Here is a 27848-nt window from a genome sequence, read left to right as displayed (position 1 = left end):
AAAAATAAACCTCAGAATAAGCTATTAAAATCACATTAAAATTCGGTCGGTCGGTACAGAGGACCTTGAACGACATATTTGCGAAATTTTATAACTGCATAATTTGTGTTTATTTAGAAGAATGTACCTACATTTGGCACAGTTAGTAAAGAAAATGCTCTCAAAGGAAGGGATCTACGTGTAAAGTAGATAGCAAGTTCTAGTTTGGATGTTTGGATTTATTGGCACTTCGGTTACAAGTTTTCTTAATCACGCTTAATGCAGCGCTATCGCTAATTTGCACAATTTGCAGTTCACCGTTGCACACGCACTAGGATTCTCAGTTTCCGCTAGTCATCACCTAGCAACGGATCTCCAAACAGAAACTAGCACTTCAGATAACTATAAAATCTTCTTGTCTTCAGTTACTTTTACTTTTCTGTCCTAATCTGTATTCAAGTTCACAATTCACTAAGGACATGCTCCATTCTCGTCCTTCTAGCTTCTGAATTTACTTCTCTTATAAACACTCTGCACAGACTTCAGGAAAACACAGTACGTATTGTTGATGACGTCGCCTCATTGCATAGCACGGTCCGAGACGCGGAAATGTGTTTACCTAGCCGTTGCCTATAAACGGATTTCATAATCCCGTTGTTGTATTGTTGCGTGTATTACTTAGAACCTGCTGTTTCTGTGACTCAACCGGCCTTGCATGAAGCAAATACGCCACAATGCATTTTCCATGTTCCCCATAAATGTAACACCCTGTATGTTCTCATGGTCAAGTGCTGCCTCGGTGTGTAATTGTGTTATGTCTGATGTCGATCGCTCCTTGACCGTGACCCTTGTTGATGCCGGCGCTTCTACCAGACAGGTTTAACATAATTATCTGTATCAGGGATTCCTAGTCCGGACGTTGACATGACTCAGGACTGACTTGACATGTTGTATAACGAATGGGGGCAGTTTTTACTCCAAGAACAACCAATCGTAAACGGTCTACGTATGTAACGCTGTACCACTTCATCTAAGTTTTCTCAGGATTAAAAATTATTAGGCCATCAGTTTCACTATGGGACAGAGTACCCTCACTTTCTCACATCCGCAGTATATTTGCGAGAAAATACTGCGGATGTGAATGAAGCCATCGCGGTATTTTGACGGATTGACACGTTTTGGGCCCCTCAGAATACAAAATAGTGGTTTTCGGCATGCCGTCTGTATGAATAGCTGGAAGGACACCTGCGCGCCTCGCTACCTTTATTTGCAATTGGTATTTAAGAGTTTAGCGGTCATAGCTCGATTCCCGGTGAATGTTTTCACGCGTAAGGGATTATAAGAATGATTTTGAATTGGGTGATTGAATTTGTTGCACTTTATGCATACACATTTCGATAGGTTCTAAGGATTTCGACTAAATTTCAGTCATGTATGGAGACCTGCTCTATAAATAGAACTATATATACGAGAATGTGCACGAAGATGGCGGCTCAACCGCTAAGGCCCCAGTCGTGAAATGTTGATTTTGTCGGAACCGGGCTTTGTCGGTCAGACGAATTTCGTCGTTTTTTGGTATTGCGCTACTAGAAATGTTGTACCAGACAACAGACGCTTTTACTTTCAGTGGTATAGACAAAGTCAGACGTATGTGAGGAAGCATGCGGAATGATTTCGCTGATTGTTTTCCAGCTCGTTAGCGTTTAGTTACGTCATGGAAACGCAAGCTCCATTGCCGTGAAAACAAAAGCACGCCACCGATCCTATTCTGAACCAGATTCCTTTATCCCATTCCTCGCAATTATTCTTAATCCCGGCACTGGATGGAGATGAGTGGCCAGCTTCACGCTCCTGGCCCTTTTACCACGGGGAAACAACCTCAATGCCCATTGGATAGGAGGCCGGTCTGAAGCTATACCTCCACTCCCCTCACAGGTCTTCATGGTCTTGTACTTAATCGACTCAGCACAGGGCCTACGTTACAACTTGCAGTTATTCTGCAACGATTTTAGGCTCGTTCGGAACGATTACGAAAGCGTCTGTTTGCTTCGTCGTGTCTGGTATAACGTACTGCCCCCATCTTCAGGGCCGAAGAGTAAGCCAGCAACCGAGGCAAGTAAAACGCTGTTTGTTCTTCTACACTGAAAATGTAGGCAGTAGGCTTTCCCCCGAAAAGTCGACGAAGTACCCTAAGACAGCTTTCTTATTATTAGTTCCCATTGAGGACTTCGTTGTAAACCGTGTGGGATGCCAAAGTTCAGTGTTGTATTGATAAACAAGAGTCGGGTTTGTCTGCTTGTCGTTTCTACACAGGACCTACTTCTCCTGAATCGCCAATGAATGGGGAAATACGTGGTCACTTCAGTTTTGCTGCCAATCCCACGTCTTCAGCTGTATGTCTATGTGTGAATGTTTCCTTCCAGCCCACACAGTCTCACCACAGCTTAATTTTTAATGGCACTTTACAGTAACGCAAGAGTGGATCTTCAGTTTCCCACCGCACTTTGGCCACTCCTCCCTAATATTTGTTTCTTGGAGCCATATTGGTGGCACATCTGAAGCTGGTTTCAAGTAAGAGGTTGAGTGACACTCCTATGCAAATATAAAGGACAGTGGCCTCCATATCTACAAGTCCTGTCTTCGTCTCTCGAACACCAGGATCTTGAACCGAAGTTTCGGAGAAACATCGAAACGTAGGTTGACTTTCAGTGGACTCAACAGCGTTTTAACCCATAACCACCGCTCTGGCAATCTCAAATCATACAAACTGAGATCTTGGATTCCAAAGCCACTCGACGTGTAGTTGTCAAGGTTTCTTCTGTTTGTATTGTAGTGTATGGGTAGAGGCCTTGCGACGGGCTGATCTCCCGCAAAAGGAGCGCTACCAGATGTCCGTAAGATTCAGAGTCACAGTTACTTACGACTAGTGGTTTACCGCCAATCAGTTCGTCTTGGCGACAAGTCCCTTGAGACCCACGACCAGTACTATTTTTAACCGAACACTCGTGGTTATAGTCCTCATGTAACATCCTCTCTTACGAGAGGATAGGTCTCTCGTTCACAATCGCTGTTGGCCTCTATTCCTTTTGTTCAGGTGTCTACAAACTACAAGGGTAACTTTCGACGGGGTTTGGGATTAGATATTGTATTTATCGATCACTTATACATACGACCCGGAAGTAGAAATAGTTACAGCGCCACCGCTAATCCCCACACTACCCACTAATCTTTTTCCAGCCTGGTATGTTTTCACCAGCTGTTCCCTGACAACGGCTTCTAATAGTGGAGATTCTTCAGTTTCATACGTTCAGGTTCTATCTTAACAGCCTCTCGTGCAAAACTGAACAAACTTGGACCGCCTCAATTTTCTTCAAGGTAACTCCTCAGCACGGACTACATAGAAAACACCGCCCATTCTCGTATTCTAACCGTTTCCGCGGGAATATGTTCGCGTTACACAGTAACAGGTTGCGTAACACCTTCATTAAGAATCCGCTGCTCCAGCAACGGGCGTCGTTTTATGACCGTTGCCCAGCAACGAGTCTACACGCCGCGGTGTTGAGCGATAATTTGCTGCTTAATAAGTGTGATTTTTTATGTTCCAAAGAAATAGGTTCCAGACTAGTTACTTATATTTACAAGGAAGATTTCGCCTTATTTATTTTATTTGAAATCGTGATAAAATTCTTTGTGGTCACATAAACATGAGAACGATAGTTCAGGAACTTTCGTACACACGGGAATACATCATTACCTCCGTGATGAGTTATTTCTTTGTATACTGAGCGATGTTTTACTGAAAGTTATTCTAGAGTCTGTGCCATGAAGCTTATTAAGGACGCATGCGCTTGGAAGTGCACTGAATAAGCAGTCTCGTACATCCGATAAGGAACCCCCCAGATGTAGCCCAAGGTTACAGCGTCCTCATCGTAAAAGATCTGGGGATATTAGACTCTAAAAGACTTACGTTAGACGCTTCCTTTGGATGACCCTAGAAGTTACAAACATATAGAAATTTAGTATGGAAACTGCTTGGAGAGAAGTCCACGTGAAGCACGGGGGTGTTGGGCTGATAATATTCAAATTGAGCCTTTGTTGCTGGAATTACTAGATAATCAGCTTAGTATCAATTGGTGAACTTCAGTGCTGATTCCCCTACTTGACTGGTTGCTTGCTTGCTCCGCTTATACAACCGTGAAGATAGAAGCACTGCACTACTCCGAGATCTCCGTCGCCGTCTACCAAATTATACAGCACCATTTACCAGCAAATTTTACTTTTCACAGTTCTAGTTTGCCAGAACGTCAAATCTGAGTGTCTCAGTTCTGCAATAACAAAGGCTGGTTCGGCGAGTCTGGGGCAGGACATTGTCTTGGTCTATGCTCCATTACTCGTCAACATGCCATTTCGTCTTGTCTGCCTTCCCTGGTTGCACTTGTAGGGTCACGCCCACCATCCAACGTCTGTTTTGCAGCTGGGATGCACTGTAAAGATTCCGCAAGAAATAGAATGAGATATTTCACAGATTTGTTTATTGTATTTGTTTGTATTTTTTCCGAATTTCCTACCTTCCAGATTTCTTTTCTAACGAAATTTCTAGTTACCAGAAGCGCTCAACCGAGACGCTAAGCAAAGTTGCTAATTCCTTTCCATCATGAAGAAAGAAAACAGCGTAGCCTCACAGTCATTTGAGTAGTTAGCGGTGCAAATTAAGATTTTACATTGTGCTGTTCTGGATCATGACACTGTGTAGTCCGGTATGTAACAGCGTTTTGACACGCTGGTCATGTTCAATCTCAACGTTTTGGTTAACGAAACGTTTTAGATACTGGCTGTGCATACTATGTTCAATATGTTTTTCTGATGAAGGAAGCAGAGGAAGCTTCCGAAACGACATGTTTTTTTTTAAACCCACACGAGAAGATGGAAGCGTCCAGTACCAGTATTAATAAGACAATAACTTCACAAAATTTTAGACTCATACTGCCCCGTTTACTGCAGAAGGTGGAGTTGTGTTTTCCTTCCGAAACGTCGGTGCCCACATACCATATCACGGTATCATAATTCAGAAGACCGCCATATAATGAGAGTTCGTTAAATGTCCGATTCTTGAGAATGGTTGTTTCGTTATACTGGTAGTATTTCGAACATTATATATATACACACCTCCAATGTGAAACGTGTAGTGCCGTGAAGCCTTCCTGAAACAAATAGGCTAAATGGAGGATGTGCTGCAATTTCTATGGACACTAATACTCTATGGCAGAAGGATGTTCTATTTTGTTGGTTTCTTGTTGGCTTAATATTCCATCCTGAAGATGGAGATGATATGTTCTTCCGAAACGACGGCCTATCTCAGTACTACACTACGTTATAACCCAAAAGACAGTACTATTAATTTTTTATATTGTCTTTCGTCTCTTCCCTTTATATAGTATTTTTTCTTCCCCCACCACCAAAACCTCGACTCAGCCTCTAATAGAAATTAGTAACAGAAATATTCCTGGGGGTAAAGGGCGGCCTGCCTGTGCGTAAGGCTGACAACAACACCGCAGTCTGTGAGCCGACTATGTAGAAAATGTGGGAACCTTGACGTCTCACATGCCTATGGGCCTCCACGGCATGTTACAGAGATAGTTTTACCCCCCGCCCCCAAATCACAGTGTTGCCAAAACCGGTTCTGTTTCCCCTTGGAAGGATGGCGGGATGAGACAGGGACTCGTACTCCGTTAAGTCATTCGACGGAGCGGATCTCAAAGTCTGGTTCGAAATCTTAGTCTTCATGTGACTGACTGCACTGCATACTGAGGAGCTCCAAGTATAGTTTGAGGGATAAAGTTAAGGAGGATGAGATAAGCAGGGCATGTAGCACGAATGAGAAGAGGAATGCATATAGGATATTGGTGGGAAAGCCAGAAGGAAAGAGACCACTGGGAAGACCAAAACGTAGGTGGGTGGACAATATTAAAATGGGTCTTGGAGAGATAGGTTTTGATGGTATGGGTTGGATCGATCTGGCTCAGGAGGGCTCTTGTGAACACGGCAGTGAACCTTCGGGTTCCATAAGATGTTGGGAAATTCTTGAGTAGCTGCACAATTGTCGGCATCTCAAGAAGGGTTCAGCTGCATGAGGGAGTGAATGAGTGATATGACTGATCGACACGTACGTTAAGACCCTAATATTGTTCTTCATTTAATCAGAAGTAGCTCCCCCACTTCCTGACTGGCCGGCTGCTAACGGGCATGGCTGGTACAAAGGAGACATGTGCCATTCTTTGTGTGGCAGTGCTTCGCGTGGGCGGTATGTCTGCCTTACTCAATGTCGGTCTCAACGTGGGTGTTCTTTGCAGAGCGGAAAAATGTTGCTTTCATTTACGACCCCACACATATTTTTCCCTTTCTACTGGGTCCATTTATATTAGTCGGTTTGCATTAACCATCTCTTCGGCCATCCTCCAGACGGAACTCAATTAAGGTAATGATCCGCTATTGGTAACTTCGATTTCTCCCACTGAACCTTGGCACACGGTTTCAACGAATTGAAATATCAATAACCGCGTAAGTTCTGATATTCTCAGGGCTGCAAGCGTTCACATTGTGGTCTTCTGTATTGGGGCTCCGTGTGGTCTTGTATCCAGCTCGCAACTCCCTGTAACAGGCCGTGGAGACCCATAGAGCTGTGAGACGTCGAGGCTCTCACATTTTCTAGACAGTCGGCTCATAGATGGCAGAGCGGTTGTCAGCCTTACGCGCCGGCTGCCCTTTACCCCCCGGAATATTCCTGATACTCTTTTCTGTTAGAGGCTCATTCGACCCCAGGGCCATAGTGCGGCTGGAAGGGTTATTTAAATTGAAAAATCAAATGATCTCATGGGAACCTTCCGGCTTGTAGCATAGTTCCTCAACCAACTACGCTACAGCGTGCCCCCTGGCTCAAGAGGTATTTATATTTGTGAGATGCCCGATTCGGATATCAGCGTGACTCCAACTATTATGGTTTTACTCATTCCCTCCATGCAGTTGTTGTTTTAAATTGACCAAGACGATCCATTAACAGTGAAAAGGATAATATTAATTAAGGAACACGTCTTGAAGATGAATGAGGAAGCTAATATGTAGCTCCAGCTTTCTTAACCTTGGTACCAGATGCAGGGAATTGATCACCTTGAAGCTTGTGCCCCTTTAATCCCGGGGGCTGGATGGGCCCCATGCTGGCCTGGAAGTTACGAAGAAGATAACTACCCTTGAATCTACCGGGAGTCGAACCCCGAGTCTCGGTCGTGCAGCCTGATCGCTATGCCGACTGAACTACCCTGGCTCTTGATAAGATTAAGATCATACAAGGGCAAGACTGCAGGCTTTTCAGGACATATGCAGACAGGTATAGGAAGAATGAACACTCTTTTGTTTCTGTAAAACATCTGAAGACAGCGCCGCTAGAGTTGCTATGGAGTAAAGACCCGTATGAATAGTGAAAATACAAATATTTACTCATTGTACGTCCATCTGTGGTCATATTTCAACTTCTCTCACATGTTCTACAGCGTTTATAGTTAAAACATGAGATGTACGTTTTTTGAGGGTTTACTTTGTCTGGGATGGAAATAGATGGTAAACGAAGGTAAAAATGTGACGACCCACATATTATGCGAAGAAAGCCGTCTTCTGGCATTTGGCACCATGTAGATTTTGTGTGAATCGACGTTTCGAAGGAACATATCACTTCAGTCTTCAGTGTAGAAAAATCCGCAAGCGTGAGCAGGTGGCTCCAGCCTTCGAAACGTCGGTTCAGAAAAGATATACACGGCGCCTAATCCCAGAAAGGGGAACGCGGTCGCATAGTTGGTTGAGGCACTATGCAACAAGCTGAAGGTTCGCGGGTTCGAGTCTCGATGAGGTGGATATATTTTCAATTGACCACCAAACCCTTTCAGCCGCATTATGGCCCTGGGGTCGACTCAGCCTCTTAACAGAAATGAGTACCAGGAATCTTCCTGGGGGTAAACGGCGGCCGGCGCGTAAGGCTGACAACCTCACCGCCATCTGTCAGCCGACTGTCTAGATAATGTGGGAGCCTCAACGTCTCACAACCCTATGGGCCTCCGTGGCCTGTTACAGGGATATCTTTACCTTTTTTTATCAAGCGTTTGGCCTTGCCTTCTCATGTTGTTCCTTTTGCAGCCCAGTTTCGTTTCTTGCTTTCTCCCCGCGGGTTACTCTTATAATGGAGATGGGAGGAAAAAGTTCCTCCGAAACGTCGGTATCATTCTACCTGGAATCACAGATAACGATACAGTGCAGAGTCAAATACCATGATAAAATAATCTTCGTTTCAGTTTTATTCATAGTGGCTGTTCTATCAGCCATGGGAGAATATTTACACAATTTCGACGTCCATTATTGTACAGAACATGCATATGAAGGTACACTGAAGCAAAGAGATTTATGTATTTTCTGTACACCTGCCATCCTTGAGAAAGCAGGTCCTTTTAGCTTGGTATATAACATCGTACTTCATATAGACGAATCTTATATTCAAATTAGGCATTTGATGTGAAGGGCATTAGCCAACGTTTCTGTGCTCAAGCAAGAGAGGACTCCATACATGTTTCTGAGTTGTCTGAGTAGCATGGAGACGGACCAAGGACCGGGGTTCAATTCCTGGCATGGACAAGAGATTATTCCCTTTACAGCGTCCAGATCAGCTTTGTGGTTTATCCAGCATACCATAAAATGAATAGGTAACCTTCGTGATGACAGAAGCGACAAACTTTCTTTTTTAAATTCACTTAGTGGGGGGTCGAGTCCAGTTGGGTCCACTCGGCACGGCAGCCACTGATTGGCCTATTGGAGCGTGCCCCCGGTGATTATGATGATGGAGAATTTGGTGGAATGAAAATTGTCAGGGGAAACCGAAGTACTCGGAGAAAACCCGCCCCAGCGCCACTTTGTCCCCCACAAATCCCACTTGACCAGACACGGGATCGAACCCGGGCCGCCGCGGTGGGAAGCCAGCGACTAAGCGCTTGAGCTATGGCACGGCCAAAGTGACAAACATCAGTCTTCGGCACAGGAGCATAACAATTTCATTAGTTTTTAATTTAATTTTCCGTCCGTAGTGCAACAAATTCAATCCTTTCTTAGAAGACACTAAAATATGTATGTAATTCACTAAAATTGTTTGTTAATATTTTAAGATGTCACTGAATATGTACATTTGATGTCATTGCTACTTGTTTCGGCCACACATGGGCCATCATCAGGCAACATTTATTATTTTGGGGGACCACTGCACTGTACGTTTTGTTCTTAGTACCGTTAGGCACACTGTTATTGTTATTGTCGTTGTTAATTTGCTTCGTAGGATATTTTCATCCTTTTTTCAGCGGCCGTTTCAATGTTCCTTTTTAGAGTCTCGTTCACCTTAGTTGTATGTGTTTAATGGTGTTTGTTCTCTGTACAACACACAGCGCACGCAGGCTCTTGTCCAGTGGGAATAGGGGCACATTTCTGGAGATGTCACCGCTTCTAAATCTAGTGCCCCGTTTAAGAACAAGTGAAGCTATACCCATACGCCTTCGTGCCATGGATTAAGGACAGAGATATATTTACTTTTGAAACCGGGATAGCTTAGTCAGTATTGTGATGGGTTATGAGTTGGACGGCTATGGTATTGTTTCCGGCGGGGGAAAGACATTTTTATCTTCTCCACAGCGTTCAGGCCGGCTCCTGGGGCCCACGCAGCCTCCTGTGCAGTGGATAATGTCGACCTGTTTCCTGCTGGTAAAACGTCAGGGGCGTGAAGCTAACCACTCAAATCCATTTAGCGCCGAAGTCAAGAATAGTGGAGATGCACTTCTGCTCCCCAGCAGTTTCATGGCCCGGTGTTTAATTAATTATGCGCAGTAACAATATTAAACTTTGACATTTCCCACCCAGCCTCCTATGCAATGTGTACCGGGACTCTTTCCCTGGGGATTAATCATCCGGGGCGTGAAGCTAACGACTCCCATATAGTGGCGAGGAGCTATAACCCTATTCTCCAACACGAGTTCATGGCGCGGTGCTTAATTAATGAAGCACGGAGAAGGCTTGATTTTCTTTTACCTTTGACAAGTCTACGTTTGCTTTCAGGTTTCTTATCTTCTGCATTAAACTTTCGAACACCACGTACAGGAAGATAGTCACTTCTGGCTGAATCGAATCTCTTGTTATGAAGACGATAGCATGGCAGTGAAATAGGTATTAATAAAAACACTAAACCGCAAAGTATGCGCCTTCCTCGGTCATCCAAATTGTGGCTTTCAGAAGTTGTAACGTGAAGCAGAAGGAAGGGTCGGTTCTGACGTCACAAGTCGCCACGTCCCAAGGTTGTTGCAAGTTCATTTCCCCCTGATGACCGTAACAACACATTTGATTCGCATTCTGGAAGAAGAGAATGAAAGAAAAGAAACAAAAAAGTAACTCGTCCTAAAATCCACGGCACTGTGGACTCCTGAGGTTTTGCTCGAGGAAGCCCTTGCCGCTCAGAGAACAAACGCTTGTCTCTGTGCGATATTTGCCCAGTTAGTACAACGAGAACTCTTCCTTATTTAACGCTTTGAAGCCGAAGCCCAGTGTTCTTATATGCAGTACCCACGTTAACGTAATGAAATTCTGCGTTCTGCACACAGTGCATTTGTGTTTCATGCGATTCTCATAATAAAGGCTGATTATTAACAGCATTAACCGGCTGGGCTTTGCAGCGGAGAAGTCTCGTGTTTCCTGTGAGGTACAAACTAAAATTTATATATATGAAGAAACCAATCAGAACGGTAGGGGCGAGTTCGAATACCTCCACCTTAGCCCTGCTAGTCGTAGGAGGCGACGGGAGGGGAACCAAAATGCCTGGGGACATAACTAGATCACCCTGTTCCTGGGGTGGGGGGATATAAATACGGGGACCTGGCCCTCCAAGTTGGGGACAGTCTGCAATCTGAGACTGTAAAATATGATCATGAGTTCCGCAGGACTCGGATCCGAGAACGACTTCGCTGGCGAGGGCCAGCAGCAATTGTAAATGATAGACCCGTCCTCTCGTCAGAGAGGCCGCCTCACAACAACAAACCCTCAACTGTCTTATAATAAATATCGTCTTGGGCCCGACACCAAGACGGACTGGCTGACTTTTCGTAGCATAACTTTGACTTTGACACTTTGACAGTCACAACGCCATGAAGACGCTGGGGGGGTGGGGATTCACACATAGTTCCATCATTCTTGACCTGGACGCCAGATGGAGGTTAGTGGTCAGCTTCATGTCCCTGTCCCTTACCCCCAGGCAAACAAACCACAGTGCCCATTACATAGGAGGATGGGTGGAGCCCTGGGGCGGTCTGGACGTCATGGAGATGAGAAAAAACTGTTGCCCGTACGAGGAATTGAACCCCCACTAGGTCGTCCAGCTCCGTTCATATTTATGTAATAAAATGAACGTAGAAATTATATTTGTACGCGCAGTTACGTACCGTGTCACGGTCTGATGCCACATCAGAGGATATTTGACAGCTGTGTGAAATGTTCATAGAAGCAGACTGTAATTCCGAACTGGAATACGCTGGAGGGTGGGAATCACACAGCTGAAGGAGAAGTATTTTGCGAAGGAAGACAGATGGAGTTGAGCCTTCTGCACCCTACGAGTTTGGTGTGGCAGCAACATTAATGACTTATGTCCAGAAATTGCACGGTTCGAATCCCGTCCAGCCAGGTGTAGGTATTGTACTATTGTCATTACCTATCCTTTCAAATTCATTATTTATCTGCCTCAGTACCATTACTCTATAGTCTTTTTGGTGAAAGCATCGAAGGAGCCGGGATAGCTCAGTTGATATAGGGACGAGGCTGTGGGCTGGACGTCTGGGGTATTGGTGTTTGATCCCCGGCAGACGTTCTAGGGCCCCTCCAGCCTCCTTTATAATTTTTAACACAGGCTGTTGTTACGAGAATAAAGCGGCACGAGCGTGAAGCTAACCAAACACCCCCATCTAGTGTCTAAGTTAAGGATGATTGAGTTGTAACGTCACTCTCTCATTTATCTTGGTGTGATGCTTAATTAATTAAGCCCAGGTGCAACTCTAAAAACACCCTAAAGTAAATCCACTCGAAGGAATGCACGTGCGTAATCACCCGCCGGTTACCAGAGAGCAAAATAGAAGTTACGTTCAATAAATAATGCGCCATTCTTTTATTGTCTGTAAAAAAAAGAAGTCTATTATGCTTTGTTGTATTTGGTGGTCGAATTTTTCTTCCATCGATTATATCATGTCCGCGTTCCATTACACAATGATGGCCGCTGGGTGATAACCTGAAGCTATTGTTCTGCGCACCTGTTGAGCATGGAGTCCAAACTGCCCGACTTAATTCCTGCTGTTAATGAAGTGATGACAATTCCTTATTCAGCATTATCATCACTATCATCGTGAATTATAAGTATAATTTCGCAAACTTTGGGTCGTGCTCCCCCCACAGTGGTTCGCGACAATGTATTAGGCAGGGCCGCCAAGAATTATACATCAGCTTATGTGTTCTGCGTGTCATTACGTCAGTAAGAGCTTCCGGAAAATTTGGCTGCAGCCGGCGAAACTTTTCTCGATATTTTTCGTGACTGAACGGGGAAATTTTATAGCTTACTGCAGGTGTGGAGGGGCTGTAAAGCTATTTAGTTTCCTGCGACCTGCAACAGTGTACAGAACTGCATTTCTCGTGACTGTACAGGAACATTTTATAGCTTACTGTAGCTGTAGAGAGGCTGTAAAGCTATTTAGGGTCCTGCTATCACCGTACAGCCTGATAGGGACCTGCAACAGTGTACAGAACTGCACTTTTCCTGACTGTACAGGAACATTTCATAGCTTACTGTAGCTGCAGAGAGGCTGTAAAGCTATTTAGGTTCCTTCTGTCACCGTACAGTCTGATAGGGACCTGCAACAGTGTGCAGAACCGCACTTTCCGTGACTGTGCAGGGACATTTTATAGCTTACTGTAGGTGTAGAGAGGCTGTAAAGCTATTTAGGTTCCTTCTGTCACCGTACAGTCTGATAGGGACCTTCAACAATGTGCAGAATTGCGCTCTCTGGCGACAAGCAGCCATGGGCGAGCTGCCACTTAACCAACTTCCTCTGTTATATTTAATTGGAAGAGACGAAGAAGGAACGTAATCCCTTCCGTAATCACCATTCTAGTCTGCCTGATGGCGTTCCCTGCTGAAGTGTGTAGAACGAGTAATCCAGCCATTTCGGTAGGTGGCGGGGGGGAGTTTAGTGGGCGGAGAGTGTAGGAAGAGACGGTAGATAAATTTGAGAACTATCTGTGAGAGTTGTCCTGCTACTATGTAGTTCTTACACCCTCAGATCACAAAATTCCCATCACATCTGTTCTTTTTTGTTGCATTTTACAATAGCGTGTCTGCCAGACCACTATGCTATACGTCACAACTAAGAGGACCGTAAACTTAACAGTATATTTCATTCACCTCAAATTAATTTGTCATCATCTGTCTATTACGGTGGGCTTAGGAGTTTGTGCGTCTGATCATGGTGACTCCACAAGTCTCTTGCCCCAATTTTGTTTTACAAAAAGAAAACACAATCACCATATGGATAGGATTTTCTATCCGCATTTTGATGTGTACGTTTATTGTGTTCCACTGTTCTCAGCTGCAAATTGCAGGTGATTCCGTTAGGAGTCTGAATTCAACTTGCTGACCTCGCTGTCAGATGTACAACCTAATGGCCTGAACCACTGCATGTACACAAGCCATATGGACTGAACTGGAACACAAAACTGGATTTATGGTTACCAGCAGAAAATTTAATGACATCCACAGAGAATAAATAGCGACATCACCAACAGGGACGCTTCAAGTTCATCTCTATAACTGTTTTGGTTTTGACGTTCTTAGAGCGGTGTTTACGAGTTTGGATAGCTCAGTCGGTAACTGTCTACAAGCTGGATGGTGGGACAAAAATTTTCTCTTCTCCATAAAGTCCATACCACCTCTGGGGCCCACTGAACCCTCGGGACTCTTTTCTGAAGGTAAAGCGGCAGGATCTTCAAGCTGATCACTCGCCTCCATCCAGTGCGAGATCAAGAAAAAAAAGGAGCTGTCTCCACTACCCCATATGTCTTGATGGCATAATCACTCACTCACTCACTCACTCATAGAGCCGACCCCTTCTTGAGAAGCCGCCAATTGTGCAGCTACTCAAGAACTTCTCAGGGTTTTATGGAACCTGAAAGTTCATTACCGTGTTCACAAGAGCCCTTCACTGGTTCATATTCTGAACCAGAGCAATCGACTCCATAACATCCCATACTATCTCTCTTAAGATCCATTTTAATATTATCCACCCACCTACGTCTTGGTCGTCCTAGTGGTCTCTCTCCTGGCTTTCTCACCAATATCCTATATGCATTTCTCTTCTCCCTATTCGTGCTACATATCCTGTCGGTCTTCCTTGACTTGATCATTGTAATTACACTTGGTGAAGAGTAAAAGTTATGAAGCTCCTCATTATGTAGTTTTCTCTAACCTCCTGCTATTTCATCCCTCTTCGGTCCAAATATTCTCCTCACCACCCTGTTCTCAAACACCCTCAGTCTATGTTCCTCCCCTGATGTCAGAGACCAAATTTCACACCGATACGTAACCACAGGCAAAATTATGGTTTTATATAGTATTCTGATTATTATAATGCTTAACTAATTAAGCATGGGCGACTTTAGATTTTATTGTTTTTGCTTAATACCCGAAACTTGTCTGATGCGACTGAAGGCAGCTACGAAGGACCTAAGTTTGTGTAGTTCCTGTCGCAATCGGGAGTCGAACCGACTTGCACTCGAAAACCAGTCTGCTCACCCCACTAGACTAGTCGACTAGACCATGCACTGCTCTTGAAAACTTTTTGCTTTCTGTGCTCCCCTCCTCCCTTCCTTCGTCTCACTGTATGAGATGTCAGAATAATGTCAGTTGGAATTCAGTACTCCTGTCATAAGTTACTGCTTGGAGTCTTGCCTGTTCAGAGAGCCAGCCGTATTTACTGTTAACTCATTATAAATACGGTGTATGGGAAACTTCCCATCATCAGGTCATTTCCTTACAAACCCGAGCCAACGACTATAGTAACTGGCATAACAATGGCTTAAACCAACGGTTCTCATACGAGTTATCCTTTGTGCCCCCCGGAAACGGCTGGATTTAGTCGTTTCTATTTTATTTTATGACGCTACCGGTAAAGCTATCGCTGTAAGAAACCGTGGAGACCCATAATTTTGTGAGACGTCGAGGCTTGCACATTTTTTAGACTACACAGATGGCGGTGAGGTTGTTAGTCTTACGTGCAGGCAGACCACCGTTTGAAACCAGGAAGATTTCTGGTACTTATTTCTTTTAGAGGCTGAGTCGACCCCAGTGCCATATTGCTGTTGGAAGGATTAGGTCAATTGAAAAATTCCAGTGACCTCATCAGGAACCGAACCCGCGATCCTCCATCTTGTAGCATAATACCTCAACCAACTNCCCCCCCCCCGGCGTCGGACAGTAGGTTAAATTAATGAATAATAAACCGGATAGGATATGTAAGGAACCGACAGTTGTATTATTTTGTATCCAGGCAGTTGTCAGGATAATATATTAAATTAGACCACGACCTGTTCCTTTCATATCCTTGTCCAATTCCTTATTCATTAATAATTCTTCTCTTCAAGGCTGTAGAATCTGATATCTGACAGTGTAATTAAATAAATTAGAAATCCGTGGAACTGAGAATTTGTTTTTCACCCTCAGGGCATTGTTTCCTAGTGTGTCCTGTGTAACTCCGGTGTGCAGCGCCATTTACTCTGTAACTAACTAATTCCATGGTGTTGAATCCTTGAGAAGAAGCCAATTTTTCAGTTACTCAAGAATTTATGAACTGTTTGGAGGTTCATTACCGTGTTCATAAGAGCACATCAGTGGTTCCTATTCTGAGCCATACCAATCATTTACTCCTAAAAATATATAAAATAATTTTATTAGAATTATTCATCAATTTTTTATTGACATTTGCTTTAGTGGCAACACTCTAAACTTGTAGTATTCGAGAAATTCTCGAGTTTCGTAGTTTTCCTCAGTAGCACCAAGCAATTAACCAGGATAATACCTAGAATATACCACGACCACTTCCTTTCCAAAACCATTTCCAATATATTATCCATCAACCAACTTATCACTCAGAAGTTGTGCACTCTGCTTTTACCGGTTTTCACGGTCTCTTCGCTTGCAGATTTCTTATATTTTTCCTTCTACCCTGAAGATGGAGGCGATACGTTCCTCCGAAACGTCGGTTAACACCACATATACACGGTGCCAAATCCCAGAAGACTGCTTTCTTCAAATACTGCAGTAGTTTTAATTTGTGGACATGTTGATCGGCTCTTAGTCGTTCCTGTTTAACAGCGTCGTTAATTATTGTGAGAAGTCGTAAAAGCTGTAGACTCTAATGCCGTAGATGACCATTCTTAACCCTTGCAGCTCAAACAGCGTCATTAAATATGATGAGAAATAAAATAAAGAAATCGTAGATTTAACTGTATGTCGAATTCCCAGAGACAGTCATTCTTAACCCTCACAGCTCAAATAGCGTCGTTAAATATTATGAGAAATAAGACGTAAAAATGGTTAAATTCTCGGAGATAGTCATTCTTGACCCTTGCAGCTCAAACAGCGCCATTAAATATGATGAGAAATAATACTTTAAATGATGGATTTTACTGCAGGTTCAGTTCCTGGGCGTAGTGAGTCACTCTTTAACACCTGCAGTTCAAACACCTTTCTTGTGTATTAGGAAAAATGAATGTATGGTCGATTTTACTGTAGTTTCTGTTCCCGGACACGGTGAGTCAGTCTCGATGTGACCCGTGGAGTCAATGCTATGTGTGAAGGACCTGTCAAGCTGCTTGTTATTGGTTCTGAGTCCAACAAACAGGTTTCCTGGCTTTGATGTCTTAACGTTACTTGGCGAATTTCGTGTTGGGTTGTTCACATGTACCTGGATGATGTCCAGACAGAGGTTCGTGTGTCGCGCCGTTTACCTTGGGTCCCCTAACATCTCTGTATATGAATGGATGTGCGCAGTGTCTTGATCCTTATTGAGGCCTTCAGTGCATAGGACACGCAGTAAACATACCAATGTTTATGTCTACTAGGCACTGGTACAATGCAGGTTGCATGCCACACAGCTGATATTACTTAAGAGTCGCTCAAAGAAAATTATATTCTTGGTTTACTTAACGAAGTTTTCACTTCGTCAGATAGCATCGAATGAATGATTAGTGAAAAATTAATTTTAAAGAATGTGGTAGGATAAACAATAGATTTAATAAAACTGCGTAATGAGGTAAAAAGATAAAGTTATTACTGTAACAGGCCGTGGAGGCCCATTGGTTTGTGAGACATCGAGGTTCCCACATCTTGCAGACAATCGGCTCAGAGATGACGGTGATGTCATCTGTACTCGCCGGCCGCCCTTAACCCACAAGGAAGATTCATGATACTCATTTCTGAGTATATCCCAGGGCCGTAGTGCGACTGGAAGTATTAGGTGAATTGAAAAAGTGAATTACTTCATTGGGAACCGAACCCCCGACTTTCCGGCTTGTAGTATAGTGCCTCAACCAACCACTCTTTCAAAATTGTACTTTTGGCCAAATCTAATGAGAATGATGAATTCTAGGAGGGTGAGATGAATGGAGCATGTAGCACGAAAGGGGAGAATATTACGTATAGAATTTTGGTGGGAAATCCAGAATTACAGAAACAACTGGGATGACCCAGATATAGATAGAAGAAATATATTAAAATGGATCGTAGAGAAACAGGATGGGGCGGTTTGGAATGTATTTATCTGTCTTAGGAGAGGGATCAGTGGCGGACTCTTTTGACCACGGTGGTGAACTTTCATATTTCATAAAATGTTGTGAATTTTTTAGTAGCCCAGCTTCCCAAGAAGGACTCGTCTCCAAGGAAGGATGTGAAACGAATCAGTCATGGCGTTGTCATTTAAAGCAAAAATTTCTATCGAGGAATTTGTTCGAACGCTTCAGTTTTGTCACAGGAAACATTGAAGATGGTTTACCATGCCTACTTTCATTCNAACTTCCACCTACCCTCATCAACTTTATCAGTATATCAAAAAGGAGTCTACTTTACTGGCATAAAAGTGTTCAACAATCTGCCACAAAGTATTAAAAACTTGGGCAATGATACTAAAAAGTTTAAATCAGAGTTAAAGAATTATCTACATGCTCAATCCTTCTACTCTTTGGATGAATACTTCAATGTAAATAAAGAATGATGTAAAATTAAGTTATATTAATTTTTAAGCTAAAATTGCCTAAACTTATGTATGTAACCTTTTGACATGTTCTGTATCCAAAGGTACTAACCTGCTTAGGATTTATAGAATGTAAATAAATTCAATTCAATTCAAAAAGAAAATTCAGTGTCCATTTGTGTGTAGGCACAAGATGCGCCATCTTGCGTCTTCTTCGTGATGCAGCGTCTGCGCTCAGTGCGGGCCGGCCTATACTCAGGGGCCGGGAGTCGAAAAGAAGACACAAATAAACATGACTGTACGAGTATATCCGTCCTTTGTTTTCTTGCTATGAGCGCACGTAACGGCAGATTGACGCATACGAAAGTTATGTAATATTTACACACATCAATATTGCCAGCTGTGAAATAGACTTCATTTCTATTTAAAGACTTTTTTTTTTTCAAAAGTCCATCATTACGATATGATAATGAATATGCATATATAAACTCTTGAAATGTATACAGCTTGTGTCATTGTGAGGCACAATAGAAACACTTCATATATGATGTTTCTGTTTTCTGGGATGCTATGCCGTGTATTCTGGTAAATATTTTTGAGAGCAAGTTTCATCTGAGGTTCTGACAACAGGGACTGTACTATTTTTTTGGACGTGACGCCTTTTAGTCCGATAGAAATTCACCTATGTTTCGTAGAAACTTAACCCATCATTTCGGAATAACCTGCTGCCTTCATCTTCAGGGTAGAAGAGTAAGCTGTGCAAGAAAAACGGTAATTGGTATAGGAACTGGAGGACAAGAGCTGGAACTAAGGGTGAGGTAATGGAATATGTGTGAAATGATTGTAAAAATGAATTAATTGTCCCTGTGGGGGGGGGGTCACGCGGTAGCGTAGTTGGTTGAGGCACTATGCTACAAGCCGGAAGCTTCCAGGTTCGAGTATCCGATGAGGTATTTTTTTTTTTCAATTGACCTAATCCTTCTAGCCGAACTATGGCCCTGGGGTCGACTCAGCCTCTAACAGAAATGAGTACCAGAAACCTTCCTGGGGGTTAAGGCGGCCGGTGGTTAAGGCCCACAACCTCATCGCCATCTGAGAACCGACTGTGTAGATAAAATGTGGATGCCTCAATGTCTCACAACCTTACGGGCCTTCACGGCCTGTTACAGGGTTAGCTTTACCTTGCCTTATTGATTGTCCCTGAAAATAGTGGATTCTTTGACATCAGGCTCGTCCCTATGCTCCATCTGCTATGGCAATGAGGTTACGCCATCGTCAGATAATGACGTAGACTGTTATGTCGGCGTTAGAACCTTTCTTTTCAACTTTATTCCTATATTCATAGGGAAATCGAAACATACATATGTCATGGGAAATTCTTTATCGAGCCGTTGCGTAGCGACGATAGAGTGATTTCGTAGCCATAACCATACACTCTCCTTTGATAAGACATGGATTATTGATGATATGTTTGGTACAAATTTGTCCCCTTGCTTAACTAATAAGCACTACGTCACGAAGTATGGGGAGTGGATCTATAGATCCACGTGATATTACATATATTTATACAGGCATTAAAAAAGACGAACTTTTCTTACAAATTTTGTCTCATCTCGACGCCATGTAGTACTGATACTGACAGTGCCATTAAATGATAAACTAAAGCTTTCCCTGTACCAAGCCGTGGAGGCCCATAGGGTTGTGAGGGGTCGGTCCTCCCACATTTTCTGTAGACAATCGGCCCGCAGATGGCGGTGATGTCAGCCTCACGCGCCGACAGCCCTTTACCCACCAGGAAGATTCCTGGGACTCATTTCTGTTAGAGGCTGAGTCGACCCCAGGGCCATAGTGCGGCTGGAAGGGCTAGGTCAATTGAGAAATCCAATGACCTCATCGGGAATCACACACGCGTTCTTGAGGATTGTAACATAGTGCCTCAAACAACTACTGCAAAAGAAAACACTTCTCTGTTGTAATTATAGTGTGATGCACTCCCAAGTGCCAAAATTTTAGAACTACTCTTCTAGAATACACTAATGTTCAAATAAAATGTTAATGATCTATACTTCTAGAGTGCACCCAAAGCCCCTTCCGAGTGCACCAGTTTGCCCACGGCTTTAAGGTTGGATATCATAGGATTTATCTATGTACCGAAATGTAATTACCGGACTGGTGTCTTCAAGTGAGTGAACATTGTCACTCCTAGCCCCAGATGTGCGTGGCAACACTACTGATGAGAATCTCGTAGCTGCTAGGAATATTCATTTGTCGGCCTACAATGTGTTCCATCACCGGGTATGCCATAAACACGTGTTCACTCTGACGATAACCAAGCCATTATGTGTTACGCTGACATAAATTCGGAAGTCAGAATTCTGACAAAATAAACGATTAAAAATCATTCCCTTTGAACATGAAATCCATGCAAATAATACGTATTTAGAAATGCAGTTCCCACCTCACACACAACACACCGCATCTTGCTGGATTTTAGACTCTCACAGTGCAGAGTCTGAAGGACCGTATATTTGGAATCCTGTAGAAGTTATTTTAGGGTTCCGAAGGACGTGCTGCTCCCATAACGAGAACAGAAGATGTACCAAGCGAATAACAAGGGAGAGACAAATGGCAAGTCCTAGGATATTAAGAAACCTTTGGCATTTGTCTCCCTCCCCTTGGTTTTATAGTATATTATGACACTGTAGTCTGGGATATGGCTAATTTTTCGGAAGACCATATTGCTTCCATCTTCAGGGTAGGAGAGATGGAAGTAGCGTGATTTGTATTCATAACAAAATAAAATATAAATCCTCATCCCAACAAAATTCCCAAATCTAAATCTAAGGCAGCCTTCCATAGATTCCGTTGATTCTGAGCTCTTTAATATGTCTGTCTGTATGTCTTGTGCTTGTCTCTGTCTCGTTTTCTGTAGGTATTCGGTTCGAATGTAGGCCGTGGCACCGGCTATTCTTACTGAGATTCTTCTTAGTTTTCCTCAGTCTCTCCAGGAAAATATCGGGATAATACTCCGATTAAGCCACAACCCCTTCCTTCCAGATCCATTCCACTTCATCTGTCGACTGTTTGACGCTTTTGTGATATACATATTGAGTCTAGCTATCTAATCTATTTAAGCCATTCTTTATCTAATCTATCATACGAGATCACCTAATCTGTCTTCCTAATATATCTATATAATCTAATATTTCTAATGTACGATCTGATTTTCTTGTTTATCTAACTTATCATTATAATCTAATCTGTCTTCCTAGTCTGTTCACCTATCTATCTACTATACATTTCTAATGCATCTACTTATCGCTCGAACTGGCATGTTCATGAGAACCCAATAGTTGCACAGCTGCACTGAATCCATTAGGTTCACTACACTAACCCGCTACTGGCCCCTGTCATTAGGCAGCTCCTGTGTTTATGCATCCCATTGGTACATATGTCACAGTATATTATGTACTGCGCTGTCTGCATCCGTGCCATTCTTCCAGTTGGCCAAGGAATCCGAGACTGGCAAATGTGTGTGTGCCGTGGGAATCCCTCGAGCCTCTTGTTGACGTCACGTGCTTTATTGCAAACAATCAAGCGTGCGAAGCACATCCTCTTCTATAGCTATTGTATACATACAGTACACGTCTTGTAAGCATTAGTACACGGATCGAAACGTGCCAACATACTGCGTGCATGCGACCCATGACATAACCACGTGTCCGCATAACACCACACCTTGTAATAAAGACCTTTTGATCCCATTACCTAATAACTACCACAGATTTAGACCTATTTTAAATGTGTTCTTCTTGAATACAAATGATAGCTTGGCTCTGTATATGCGAACCTTGATTTTGTATATATTTTCAGGATCTTAGTAATGTTTTTTTGCGAGCACTGTGCGTGGAAAATGCCATATACGAGTATACGAAAGGGGACCCCAAAAATAAGTGGAATTTGTTTCTAGAAGGCGAGGCGCTTGTAGTACAGGCTTCCGCCGCTAGGTGCTTGTTTGCAGCAGCTTCCTGAATTAGCATGCCGGCTGGTGTCATTAGAGAAGTTTGCGTTAGTGTTCGGTAAATTTTTTCCCAAGTGACTTTTTTATAATTCTTCTATTTTTTAATGGCTGATTCGCACGAACAACGTGCTGGTGTGAAATTTTATTCCCTTTGGGGAAAACAGCAGCAGAAACGGTTATGTTACAAACAGCCTACATGGAAGCCCCCATGAGTAAAATACAAATTTACGAATGGTTCTCCCTCTCCAAACGTGGTGAAATGTCAACTAATGATCAACCTTGAAGTGGACGTCCTTCGACCTCCCGAACTGATGAAAACGTGACAAAAATTCGTCGAATCATCCTGGAAGATCGCCGGAATTATTATTTGGAAGTTTTAGGGAGGTTGCATAACAGTTTAAGGAGAAAACGTCCCGATTTTTGGCAAACATGTGAATGGTTCTTTCATCATGACAACGCGCATGCCCACACAACGCTGAGTAGGCATGACACCCTCCCTCCGTACTCACACGAGCTTGCCCCTTGCGACTTTTTTATTTCCTCGGATGAAGAGAGACCTCAAGGGAAAACGTTTTGCTCATGTTGAAGCACTAAAAGGCGTCACCACCGATGAATTTAAAAAATGTTTTGAGCAGTGGAGAAAACGTTTTGACAAGTGCACTGAATCAAATGGACAGTACTTTGAAGGGGATTAAAGTTTTGTTACGTAAAAATAAATAATTTTTTTTGTAAACAAATTCCGTTTCTTGGGGTCCCCCCTCATATGTTATATTGAAAGTTAGGAGTATCTGCTGAATTGTCTTCAGGGGAAGTAGCGTCTGCTTGCTACGTGCTTCATGCTGGATTTTTGCTTGGCTTATTCCTTGACACTTTGGAGGCAACATGTTTCTCCGAAACGTCTGTCGAATTTCAACGGATTACACGGTGTCGTATCTTCAGAAATTGGAACTCTAACTACCGTTATCAAGATCTCATATCGTCAAAGATTGGATATTGATTCGTGTAATGCATATCTGAGCGGATTTGTTGATGGCTAATACACAGGCTGCACTACCTTACATTTAGACTTTATTTATTGTTTTAACGAAAAGTATCTCAAACGTCAGTTCTGTATGTCTTTGTTTTAAATTATTTTCTTTATTATTCATGGTTTACTTAACTATTCTGTTAGTAACCCAAGCTACATAATATTACCTGATAGGATAATTAGTGAAAAATAAAACGGATATGATGATTTTTGGAATGAATTTTGAAGTAAGGGGCATGACATGTAGCACGAATGGGGAGAAGATGAGTGTATATGTAGGATTTTGGTCGGCAGTTCAGTAGGCAGACCAAGACGTTGGTACATAATATTAAAATGGTTCATAGAGAGATTGGATGGGGTGGTATGGACTGGATTGATCTTTCTCATAATGGGAGTTAGTGGAGTGCTCTTGTGGGCACGGTAATGAACCTTCGGGGTTCTATAAAATGTTCGACAATTGTTGAGTAGCCACGAAGTTGACAGCTTCTGAAGAAGGGCTCATCTCCAAGCAGTCAGTGACTCTGCTTTGTAGATTACTGAGTTGTCATTGTCTGTGCTCCATGGCTTAAAATCGGGAGGCTAATCTGGAGTTGACAGAAGCGGCTGAGATAAATCAGGAAAAACCTCAGTGTCCCGGCCGATGTTCTAATCGAGGACTTCCTAGGGCGTTACTGCTAAGCTAGTCTGCTCGGCAAACTGAGTGAAATTTTAAATTACGTCTGAACACAGAATCAGTCTTAAAAAACTATGAAGAAACTGTAGATTTATGCGCACACTTCGGGATAGTTCGCTAGTTACACAATGAACTGTGTTGGTCCATTTTATAATGTGTTAAGTTTATCAGCTGATTTCTTGCATATCTTGTTGCAGATCTGGGTAGGGAGCGCCATGGCGTCAGGGCCAGGGCTGTCTTTACGAATCGGCACTACTATAGGCGTCGTTATTTTCCTCGTGATTCAGTTCACCGACGCTGGTAAGTATTTTCATTTGTTACGCTTACTTTGGTTTCCCATTCGCGTCTTGTAGCGTGTCTGCAGGAACACCATTTGAGCAGACTGATGCCTACAGCAAATTGGAGGAACAGCCGACCGTCAAATTCCAGTTCATATCTAATTAAAATTACTGCATTCATTAAAAATCAGAAATTATATTTTGAATAACATTTTTTTTTATTGGCGCTACAGCCCCAGTGGGCCTAGGCCTGCCTCCATGAAACTCTCCGTTTCACTTCAGTTTTTTACTAGATCTTAGACATACGGTAGAACTCCTTAGGCGGGTGATCAGCTCGTCGCAAGGCCTCTACCTGTACACAAACACAGAAAAACGCACATAAACATCCATGCCCTTAGTGGGATTCGAACCCACGATCCCAACTTCCGAGCGAGCGAAGACAGTGCATGCCGCATAATATTATTACCTTATATAAAGGTAAAGTTGTCCCTGTAAAAGTACAGCTATTCCTGTACCAGGCCGTGAAGGCCCATAGGGTTGTGAGACGTTGAGGGTCCCACATTATCTAGACAATCGGCTCAAAGATGGCGGTAAGGTTGTCAGCCTTACGCGCTGGCCGCGCTTTACTCCCCAGAAAAATTATTGAATTAATTCCTGGTACTCATTTCTGTTAGAGGCTGAGTGAACCCCAGGGACATAGTGATTCCATGGCCTCATCGGTATTTGAACCCACGACCTTCCGACGTGTAGCATAGTGCCTCAACCACTACGCTACCGCGTGCCCCCAAGTTATCCCTGTACTTGACTAATTAAGCACTACGCCATGAAGTCGTATGGGCGAATGGATATATATAAACCCAGGTTTTCTTGATCTCGATAGTAGTTGGAGGTGAGTTGTCAGCTTCACGCCCCGGCCGCTTTACTCCCGGGGAAAGAGCCTCTGGTACCCATTGGTATTGTTCGGCATTGAATTTTGGGGCTGAGGATTTGGCCGAAAATTTCCCATAAATTTTCCCCGAAAACAAATGCGATATCTCCCGCAGGAGCGAATGTCCGTCGCCAATGACTAGTCATAGAATCGTTACGATTCAGTTAACACTACGAAGACAAGTGAATAAGTGAACGTGTGGCTGTTCTGGGTGCCGTCAGAGTAGCTGGAATCAAACTTGTGACAGATGTGAGGTTAGAGGACGGTGTCACGTCGCCATAATGTGTTTCCGGTGTAAGCGTCTGGGTTTCTGAATTCCAAGATTTGAACAGTATTTCAACGTTTGATGTTCAGTGTAGAAATCAGACATTCTAATATAATCTCCAAATACACGTACAATATACACGCACAATTCTCTAAATACATGAACCTGAGGAGAGTAAGTGAGATATGAAGTTCTCAAGACGGCAATTATGAAATGTACCATTATCTGGGATGTGCAACACCATGTAATCGTACCAGTATCTCGGAGGAACTAACAGCTTCCTTCTTCAGGGTATAATTATTTTGCTTGCTTGTCAGTTTTCTCTTCGACTCTCAAGCTGGGAAGCAATTCTTCCGAAATCTTGGTAAACTTCTACCAGACTACACGATGTCACACAAGACAGTGGTCTTTATTATAAGGATAAATGACACTTCTACACGATGTATTACTTATCCTGGCTCATGGAATAAAGGCAAAAGTAAAGTTGTCCCTGTGCCCCACACCAAGAAGACGTGTGGGGAAGTGGAGGTAATTCACTATTCTTGGCCTGGACAGTAAACTGAGGTGAGTGGTGTGCTTCATGCCCTTGTGAAACAGCCCCCCGGAACCCATCTTATAGGAGACTGCGTGGGCTCCAGAACCGATCTGGATCCTGTGGAGTGAGAGAAATACCTTACCTCTGCCTGGAATCGAACACCAGTTCCTCCGTCATCCAACCCGCAGCCCGTCGCTACACTGACTGAAATAACTTGGTATGTTCGCCTGTAAAGTCGTCCTATACAAAAATATATTTTTGCTGTGCGGACAACGGACACATTGCAGTGTACTGATGTGTTCTGAACTTATTTCTGTGACCGTGTGAGAGGACACTCAGTAAGCGGTATGAAGCTTTGCATCTTTGCTCATGTTCGATTGCATTTACATGTAACATGGAGATCCTCTGGAGATAATGCTTGCTTAGTCATGTGACTATTCTTTTATACGTCATTACAAGCACTTTCTGTTACAACCTCCCAGAACATTCATTGCAACTGATAAATATCCTCTTGTTTTCATGATAGTATAATAAATGTACTGTCTCCTTTTGCTTCTGGTAATTCTGTATTTGTCTGGTCAGTTAAGGGCAACACGGTATGTATGCAAGCTATCTGTTTAAGGTAATGATGCTTTATAAGGCATTAGGATGTTTCTGAAGACGATAAACGTGTTTCTCTGTTCAGTGTGATCGTTATATGCATCAAATGACAGTTAATTGAATCGAAGCTGTGAGTTAGGAATTACTTTAACAATATACAAATTACCTCTTGTAAGATGTCTTCTGTAACTGAAATATGTGATGTATATTTTCGAGTGGCTCAATTCTGTTCATAACATTTTTGTGGATTGTTGCACAAGGCTTTGGATTTCTAACTAATTCTTTGGATGGAGAGAAAATTATTGTAAATGTTCGAGTCCTGTCACCAGAAATTAATACGAGACCATTAACAGAAACGTAGCTATTAGATCCTTTGAAAAGCGAGCGAGGCAAAGAAAAATCCCCTTTGGGAACGTCATTAATAAATCACAATCGCATTTTTGAAAATAAAAGAGGAGATAGTCAAAGTCGGCTGCCGCGCGGTCGGTATAGTTGGCTTGCGGACTACAGGCCACGGAGTTTGTTTTTGGTAGTCAAAGTTATGTTACAACCGACGGTCAGTCGGGAAGTCTGTCTTGGTGTGAAACGCCATCTGGTATCCAAGACTTTTTTTTTACTGTCACGAGTTTATTGATGTGGGTCACCCTCTCTGAGAAGAGGACGGGTCTGTCGTTTACAGCTACTACTGGTCTTTGCCATCCTACTCTCGATGTTGTATATAGTCTAGTTTCTGACAGCGTCACGGCGTCACATTCCAGAAAACCGCAATATTCTAGCTCTGTTTTCCTTTTCACGTTCATGGCTATTAGTTCAAGGTCCAACATCACTTTCTTTCTATTTATACTGCAGCCCTAGCGCCTAACAGATATTTACCAATACATCTAAGGCATCTTTTGTTTCCATTATTTTATCTTGAAAATGGGGGTAGCAGGTCCCACCGAAACATATGTAAATCTCTACCAGACTACTTGATGTCACGTGCTACGGGACAGTGCACTACATAATTACCGCTGAGAATACCTGAAAGCCCACCGGATCTTTAAATTTTGGGGGGGATTTATCGTTTCTCTTATAAATGTGAACCTGTAAATTATATTACTGCATTGATAATGAATTCATTTCCTTGTACATGTCTGTCAAATTAAGCACCACATCTTGAAGATGTATAGGAGAGCGGAGACATAGCTCCACC

At 43.0% G+C, this 27848-nt stretch overlaps 1 protein-coding gene and 1 long non-coding RNA gene across 11 annotated transcripts in view; one reads left to right on the top strand and one right to left on the bottom strand.

Moving 5' to 3' along the window:
• LOC111871432 (titin) overlaps window positions 1-27848 on the top strand; it is a 175861-nt gene that overhangs the window by 53715 nt on the left and 94298 nt on the right. For all 10 annotated transcript variants that reach the window (XM_023864536.2, XM_033754251.1, XM_033754252.1 and 7 more), the window contains exon 2: window positions 24248-24350. In XM_023864536.2, the coding sequence (XP_023720304.1) occupies window positions 24266-24350 (85 nt within the window). In that variant the 5' untranslated portion in view covers window positions 24248-24265. The remainder of the gene's footprint in view (window positions 1-24247; window positions 24351-27848) is intronic.
• Window positions 346-26233, bottom strand: LOC117282860. Its single transcript, XR_004513773.1, has 3 exons — window positions 26199-26233; window positions 8110-8251; window positions 346-4463 (listed from the first exon to the last, which is right to left on the bottom strand). It is a non-coding gene; the product is annotated as an uncharacterized LOC117282860 (long non-coding RNA).

The sequence above is a fragment of the Cryptotermes secundus genome, unplaced genomic scaffold (genome assembly GCF_002891405.2).
Source record: "Cryptotermes secundus unplaced genomic scaffold, Csec_1.0 scaffold323, whole genome shotgun sequence".
Classification (NCBI taxonomy): Eukaryota; Metazoa; Arthropoda; class Insecta; order Blattodea; family Kalotermitidae; genus Cryptotermes; species Cryptotermes secundus.
Note: the sequence above shows the minus strand (reverse complement) of the source record. Positions and strands in the feature narration are given on the sequence as shown.